We start from the raw sequence: 8,911 nt of genomic DNA on the forward strand, positions 1-8,911 counted from the left end.
AAGTAGTATTGATTTTCCCTGTTTTCTCTTTACAGGAATAAATGTGCCGAACATTACATGGAATAAATACTCCTGCAATTCCATTAGACTTCCCAGCTGCACATTCACTGAATGCTACAATGATGACTTGACAACAAGCTTATTTTTGTGTTGAAAACATTTATTAAACACATACTCATATCCACATTATTGAAAAAGATCAGACAGACTGCAATTCTTCAAATAAATTAAATTCAAATGCATGTCTTAATTTGTGAATAGGCAAATAAATCACAATACCAACCTAAGGCATGTATATTGCAGTTTATTAGTGTGCTGTGTTGTTTCATCTCTGCAGTTCAGAAGGAAGGAAAACGGCATCAATGGCTGCTGTTGGCCATTCATTTAGTAGGCCTTTTTCAAACAAAGACCCATTGTTAATGTCATCAGGAACAGTTCCTTCTGTTACAAGTCAAAAGTCTGCTGTGAAAAAGGCCTACAGGCCTCAAGTCCCATAAACAGAACGCTATTATCTGACCTCAGTCTATCTACTGGTTTCGACACCAGGCACACAGAGAGCGATACTTTTAACTTTTTCAAGTAAGACTACAAGCAGTCACAGTTCATTTTAAGGCAGTGCAGTTATTGGGCTCAGTTTGAACTGGTGGTGGACTGGGGACTGCAGGTAAGAGGTAGGGAGGGTGATCACGGATGGCTCAAAGTTTTTGCTGTTGAAGGTGGTAGTGAAGTCGTTGGCAAAAAAGGATGCAGACTCCGGGACGCAGGGTGTGGCTGGTTCAGGTGTGGCAGCGTGAGCCGGAGCCATGGAGAGGACTTCGGACTCAAACTGCAGCAGCTGACCCATGAAGCTGAAATTGGGCGAGATGACATCTCTGCGCTGCTTGATGATGTCAAAGGCTGCGTCCAGTCGCAGCTGCTGTGTCCTCATGATGTAGGCCATGCAGATAGTAGGGGAGCGTGAGATGCCTGCTTCGCAGTGGACGAGAACTTTCCCCCCTGATTGCTTCACGTGATCTGGAAGGAGAAGGGGACAAGTCAGCATTAATGACAGGCTGAGATGGAGACAGATTTTTTTCTTTCTCTAACAAGCATCAAATGAATTATTAAAAAAACAATTTGTATAGTTCAGAATCTTGTTATTGTTAATTTGTCAGGTTTTATTTTTGTTGTGTTAGTGTGTGTAATTGATCATTTTAAAGTCAAGTAGTGATGGATGGGTTATGATGAATCTAGAGGGAGTTTTGAACAGTAAACATAGAAAAATGGAAAAATCCCATGATAACTGTATATTTATTCCTGTATACCTTACTCCCTCTCAATAATTAATGTGAACACTTTTTCACATTCTATCTACACACACACACTCACACACACACTACAGGATATATGGACAAACAACAAATCAACCTTCTCAGAGAAACACTTCCTGATATACCAGTTCCAGTTTTGCACACAGGCCCTTGTGAGTCACAGAGCGCAGCTGTACATAAGACTCTCTCTCTCCTACGCTGCTGCGGGGGCGCTGGGTGCTGCTGCAAAGTTCACTGTGGCACAGAGCTGTGAATTCTAATTCAGAGCTTCTGCAGCACTCCTACACACTTATATGGATGTTCTAATATCGACACACAAATCTACTTTCTGTCATCTGCCAATGACACATTTCAAGATTTTGTAAAACTAACCCTTATCACACATGCTTTTTTCTGTGTCTCATGTTTAGGATTGGTCTTCCCACATACACTTAGCTCCACAAAGCTGCAGCACATGTCTCTCTCTCTCTCTCTCTCTCTCTCTCCATCACATTGAGGGTCACTTGTGTCTGGTCACGAGAGTCACTGGAGGGCGAACATTGAATATTTCTGACATCTCTGATCGCTGATTATCCACATGAATGAATTATGAATTTCCCATCTGCAGTGGCAGATGCAACAAGATGAAAGAGAGGTTAAAAAAATGGACTGACAGCAGCGGTGGGTGTTTTTAATGACCCTCCTCGAGTCAAGTGATGCGCCCTCATTGGCTGGAGATGTCAGCTCCTGTTTTCATCCAGGGAAGTCAATTATATTTATTATCTCCTGCCCGACTCTACATTTGTCACGAGGTCGGTAAAGGGTGTTGATTGGTGATTGATTTTCATTTGGGGACCAGCAGACGCTCGATGAGAGTTTGTGTCCAGCACTTTTCTAATCACTCGACATGGCAGACAAATTTCTGTGGCCCTCCTTGAAAGGAGACTAAACCTGCCCCTTGAACAATTCACTGCCTTATGTAATGGACAGGTTTGCTCAAAGTCATCCTGATATAGGAATAAAACAATGCACAAAACAAACAACAGCAGCCACCAAATACTGGTCAGCCAAGCTGCTCATGGGCGAGCTTTGTCCTTGGTTATGCCTGACTATAAATAGCTACCAGCACATTGTGTACATCTTTTTCTGCTGCTGCTGCTGCTATTATCCTGCACCCCTCTCCTCTCCCACACACACACACACATACATACACACGCACACACCCTCTTCCTCAGTGACACATTAATTGCCCTCTGACTGCCCTCGGGTAAATCAATGTTTCCCACCTGTAAACAACCATCAACTGTGTTATTCTATTTGTGTCAGTCAACTAGCTTTTATCCTCCACCCCCCCCCATCAAAACAACTCTGAGTGTGTGTGTGTGTCAGCCCCCAACCTCCTCCACCCCGCTATTACTAACCACGGACAACTCACCCAGTTGTCACACTGACTGACCACACCCGGCGGAATAAGCCACTGAGATTAGGCCTGGGAGGCGATGACGGCATGAGAGCGTCTTTTTCAAGTTAAGACGGAAGGGAGGGAGGAAGGGGAAGGGGGAAGTGAGCAAATCCTGAATGAAAGCAGACTGGCTGGATGTGTTGGCTGGTTGGACGTGGGGTGGGGGTGGTGGTGGTGTCAGGGCTGAAAGCAGGCGATCAAGTTAAACTGATTACGGCCGGGTTTCTTTTAGCCCTCTATTTGTGAATGGCAGCATGCGCGAAGCAGCGATGAAGGGGGTTTACATGAGGACGTATCTCAGAAATAAACACATCTATGTTTAGGTGTTTTCTCTGACTCTAGCTCTTGCATTTTTAGGCTCCTGTAGGTGATGTCCCATTATATATATAGTGAAGCTGAACTTCCAGGAAAGGACTTCATCTTGGCGCTGGTGTATTTATTCACCTCTCTAGCTGCAGCGAGCTTGTTATGAATGTAGAGCTGAGTGAATCAGCTACTTATAAGATGACAAAACAGAAAGAACCCATCCTGACACAATATCAACTTTAAAACGAAAACCCTCATCAAGAAAATAACTAAAGCAGTATATCTGACAGGCCCAATGTTTATTCCCTTCAACTCACCGATAAACTCTATGGCCTCCTGGAAGTGGGAGCTGATGTCGGCCATGTGGCTGTCCTCCACAGGGATCCACTTGTAGTCATAGCGGCCCTTGGTGGGCTGCTGGTCCCTGCGTGACACGTTGAGCAAGGCCGTGATGTGAAGGTCGCTGAGATAGTCCTGTCTGGAGGCGTGGTAGGCACTACCGAGGTAGAGGAAAGGCAGGATCTCTACGGGTTTACCCTGAGAGCAGAGAGGGGGGAGAAAACAGAGACATGAGACAAAAGGACAACATACAGCCTCGATGCATCTGGGTCAACCCATCCTCAATGCATCTCTGAGAAAAATGTACCCATAGCCTGAGCCACAACATCCACCCACAAGCAGAACACTATGTTCATCTGCAGACATAAGGTACGTGGATACATGCAGATGGAGGAATTATGGAACCATAACGTGTCTCAGACACAATAAGTGTACTCTGAGGCAGACACACACTTTCTATTTGGGCAGTGGAGGTTATAAAGGAAAGGGCAGAGATGAAAGAGGGTTTTCCTCTCTGGGGTGTCCTGGTGTCAGCTGGGCACCAGTGAGTGATCGCTCCCCCTTTTTGAGCCAAATATAAGATGGCTGGGAAGCTGCGAAGGTCAGAGAATATCATGTGTATGATGAGCAAATGTTTTGATGAGCTTGATCCCAAATATAAATCTCTCTAAGGTCAGCAGGGTTTGGATGTAGGTCTGTTTTCGTTTTTATTGCTTTATGTACGGTTAAAAATAAAAATCTGACAGAGGATGTGTGCACTGTGGCTGTGTGAGAGATTAGAGGAACAGAACAGTGAAGGGGTGTTTCCTACCTGATCATAATCTGGTTTGTGGTGAGAGAGCTTCTCGCTGTGGGTGTTGACTCTCTTCTCGGTTTCAGTTCCGCTCTGGTCGATGGTTTTCACCTCAGTGCAAAGTTCAGGGTATTGAGAGTGGAAGTTCTCGAATCCTCCTGAGCATAAATAAAGGGGGAAAAAACACGAGTGTAAACTCAGAATAATACCATCTGCACCCCCTGACACACACATACACATGTTGTGAAATGGCAGCGTTTATGAAACAGTCTTAGAAGCGGATTATAACCTTTATAACCTGATTATAAACGCGTAATTATGGAGCCCGAGGCGGGAGGACCGGTAATCCTTTCAGGCCCACATCCTGAGGAGGACGCAGAGGTGACAGACGGATATGTGTGTTTCAACACATTATCACCACGTCGAGGGAGATGTTTACCGTTTTAACTTTTACATTTGTATTGTTTTTATTTTCCACCAATTCAAAATATGGCACCACCAATTCAACTGCGTTTCTCGCGCACTGACTCATCCGCTCCGTTGACGCACACAGAACATTTATCTCCCTGAGTAGTGAAAGAAAAACACAGGCTGCTCTCCACACCGCGGAGGAGGACAGTGGGAGAAAAACGACCTGACTTTATATAACAGTGTATGTGATTGAGAGAAGAAAAGATTAAATGTAACACCTATGGGCTTGTCCCAAATATAGTCCCTTAAAAAGATGATAAAGAAATAAATGAAAGTGGAAAACCATTGAAAACCACGTCTATAATAACTTGTTCAATTATATTAGAGCCTAAAATCAATATTTCATGAGATATTAAACTACTAAGAAAGAAAAAACTTGATTTAATAGTTTAGATAGATTATTTAACCTTGTCAGTCAACAACATAAGTCATATGAAGACAATATCAGTGAAGTTACAGTCCAAAGTAACATCTTCATCATTAGAACAAAAATAAGCTTATAAAAGGTTTGATAAAAAGGTATAAAAGTGATGTTTTAACCCTTCGCGGTGGCTTTTATACAGTAAACTGTGTTTTTAAAGCCAGCGTTGTCTATAAAAGAGGAAGGAAGAAGAAAGAAAACGTCTCAAAAGTTAGATTTATCTCCTCTTTCTGGATTAAACCCCGTTTCATTTCCAAACAGCTCTCACCTTTCAGGAAACAGATGTTGGCTCCGCTCGCCAGATGCGAGAGCGTGTTTATCACCATTTGTGCTACACTGTCCTTTTTCAGTTTTTGCCAGTGGGACGTCCGGTCATCCACGGCTACGATCGCCGAGATGCTGCCCTCCCGCAGCCGGAAAAGCGCTCTCTCGTCCGGGATGACGAACTGCAGGGGCAGCGGTCCTCCCCGGGACCTCCGGACCACCACCGAGTTGAGGTTGACATTGACGGAGCCGCTGATGCTGGAGTTGGTGAAGGAGAGATACGGCCGGCAATCCACAATAAGGCAGCTCCCACACTCCTTCCTGATCATCTTCCTCAGACGCCGGCAGTCGATGCTGGACACCTTCATATTGTTATTATTATTATGATTATTATTATTGCCTAAAGAATCGAAGCGGATGGATACGGGCGAGTGCGGAGCCCCGTGCGAGTCTGTGCCTACATTTCCTTCGAGGGGATTCCGGCCCATCGGTTTTATGTGAATGGAACCTCCGGTGCGTGACGTCACGAACCACATATGGACACCGGCGAGGTGTGACACGGTAGAGAAGCCCCGCCCTGAACAATGACTGGACCGAAACCCCGCCCCCGAGCCTGGTGAATCAAAGAAAAAAAAAGACCCGAGCACTGCTGTGTGTTTGATTCAGACATTACTCACACACAAACACACACACACACACACACACACGCACACACACACACACACACACACACACACACACACACACACACACACACACACACGAAACCAGGGAGGGTTTTTTTGTTTGTTTATGACTTCAGCTATAGGCTAATTTAATTTTTTCAACTATGCCATAAATCTCAATGCCTGAAAAAGATGTCATAATGTTTCAGAGGGATGCTTGATAAAAACATCAAGGCCGGAATGACGAATCTTTAGAGAGAGAAAAATATAATTTTAGAGGTACTTGGTCAATATGACCAATACCACATGTAAATCCAAACAGCAGGATTTTTTTTTCTGTACTTTATCAAATTAAATAATGGATTAATCATTCAGCCAAAATACTAAAATTTGAGTTAGTACATATACAAAAACACCACAAAGCCAACACAAACTTACTGTACATGCACACTTATGAGAAATGATGTAGATAAATATTGTAGTTACTTTATTCATATATATTTTTAAATATGATTATCCATAACATACTGCAGGTATGACATAACATTTATAGTGATACAACAGCAACAACAACATATAATAACACTAGTTGCAAGTACCACACCCACTGTAAATCCCCAAATTGTTTGTTTAGGCCACCCATGAATAATCTTCCATGGGCCGCTCAGCAATGAAGGTAATTAAAAGAGGACCTCAGTGTCTGGACAACATGCATCTGACAAAAGCAAACTCCAACTTCTGCTTGTCCCATGCGTAGCCCAGAGAACCCGCCACATATCCAACATGTAAGCCTAACGACCCCAAATGAATAAACAGGCTTAAACGTCACACTCCCTGCACTCACATGACAGCTAATCAATCCTAACACGCATCTTAGGCCTCTGTTTGGATCCTGTGTGCATGCGTTTTGGTTTGGATTTCAATGTGTAACCACTGAGTGTCGTCTGTGTAATCCAACTCAAGCCATTTTGGATGCACACTATGTCATACTTGCTGTAAAGAATGCTGTGCTCATATCTGACAATAAGCAGTTATTCATGTAATCAATTATTTTCATCAATCTGTAGAGAATTATACTTTTGATTAGGCAGTAGTTTGACATTTTGTGAAATTTTCTTTCAGAGTTTTTGAAGAGAAGCTTGACATTAAACTCTCATATCTGTATGGTAACTATGAAGCTGCAGCATAAAGACAGGAAACCCTGTGAAACAGTCATCAGGCTCTGTTCACACATACCAACCTTTTCCTTTTCAAATGTTTGACACAGCCATTGTAGCTGTTCCTGGAATGACTATTTATTTATTTTTTGTGTGCTATAAACATTTTATTGAAAGTTTAAGCAGATAAATAAAACTAAAAGGAATAACTTGGATAGGGAATAAATTAAACTTTAAAAGAGACCACCACACTGACACTAATCTCCAAAGATACACACATCAGTCAAACAATCTAACGCTGGACCATTTAAGGGGCCCAACAAAAACATGTATTGATGTATTGATTAAGCTCATTCAGTAGAGAGTATGTCACACTTTGTAAGGAGCCACTGTGCCATTATTGTAGATCATTCTTTAAAATGGGGCAAGCCTTTCATCCTTCACTGTCTCAGTACCGCAGCCAAACAGATGCTATAGTATCCGTACAGATACAGATACCATGAAGACACTATACAAGTACAGATACTATGAAAATAATTGAAGAAAATATTTTCTTTTGAGGGAGGGGGGAGTCAGAGTCCTGGATCAGTGGATGAGCCAAAGATAAACAAGGTAGATACTTTTGCAAAGATTAGATTTAGTGTTGGAAAGTCCAAATTACTGTGTATAGTGTAATACAGAGACACAATTCCTTTACATCTCCAGTAAGAACCTACTGGTATTTGGTTCCATTTATGTCATTGTGTTGGTATCTGATGACATCTCAGTGCATTGTGTTCTTACATCTAAATGATCTAATCAGATAATAATTTGATGACTAATCTGAATCTTTGACTCACAACAAACTAAATTGAAATACTTTTTTTGAGTTTCCCACCCAGACTGTGACAAATGGTCAAGATCCAAAGGCCAAACCATGCTTAGTGAATACACAGTGATAAGTGGCGCCGAAAACCTCTTTGGTCAAATGAATCCGACAGATATGAGTTACATCATGTTGTGTCTGCTGCACGAATGCGTGGGAATATATAACGAGGGCAAAACAGAAAGAGAAGAAGAGCGGCACGACACAACAGATATGTGACAAATGGTCAGACAGTGAGACCGTTGCAGAGACAGCTCCAGTCACACACACGGATGGGCGGACACCAGACCAAAAAGAAGAAAGACAGACAGACAGACAGACAGACAGACAGACGGACGGACGGATGGATGGATGGATGGATGGATGCTGGTGGAGGATTAGAGGGACAGCAGGCAGTGTGCCATATGGTCCAGTCTAATCTGGATTTGTGACATCATGGCTGATGGGTGGGGAGGCCCACAATCCGTTTCCAAGCCCTCATTTCATTAAGGGGTTTGTTAGTGTCAGCTGTAGATAACAACAGTGAACCCAGATGAGCCACATAAACAAGATGCATGTTGTACAGGCCTCTGACTCTGTCTTTCTCTTTTCCCTGCGTATGTCCTTTCTTCTTTCTGTCTTCACCTCTCCTCTGCTCTCTTTCCTTGTCTACTTCCCTCCAGCCACAGTTCTTTGTGCAAGGAACCCTGTAGTCAGCTAAAAGGTTATTAGGACTGTTGTGTCAACTGTGATTGTGTCTGACACAGTATTTTCATAAAGTGTGTCATCTGTGTGCTGACGTCACCGGGTCAGTTTAGTGCAAATGTGTCCCGTTCCTCGTTGTCAGAGTAGGATTACAAAATTGCCACAACACCCCTGAAGTTTGAGTTTGGTTTTTTG

The 8,911-nt window shown here is 43.1% G+C and overlaps 1 protein-coding gene across 1 annotated transcript; it reads right to left on the reverse strand.

The window, feature by feature from the left end:
• Window positions 1-142: 142 nt before the first annotated feature.
• Window positions 143-6,573, reverse strand: dusp5 (dual specificity phosphatase 5). Its single transcript, XM_020084518.2, has 4 exons — window positions 5,350-6,573; window positions 4,208-4,347; window positions 3,375-3,594; window positions 143-1,014 (listed from the first exon to the last, which is right to left on the reverse strand). The coding sequence occupies exons 1-4, from the start codon at window positions 5,879-5,881 to the stop codon at window positions 608-610; spliced, it is 1,299 nt and encodes a 432-aa protein (XP_019940077.2). The 5' UTR covers window positions 5,882-6,573; the 3' UTR covers window positions 143-607.
• Between the last annotated feature and the right edge of the window lie 2,338 nt (window positions 6,574-8,911).

This window comes from Paralichthys olivaceus, chromosome 8 (genome assembly GCF_024713975.1).
Source record: "Paralichthys olivaceus isolate ysfri-2021 chromosome 8, ASM2471397v2, whole genome shotgun sequence".
NCBI classification, from domain to species: domain Eukaryota; kingdom Metazoa; phylum Chordata; class Actinopteri; order Pleuronectiformes; family Paralichthyidae; genus Paralichthys; species Paralichthys olivaceus.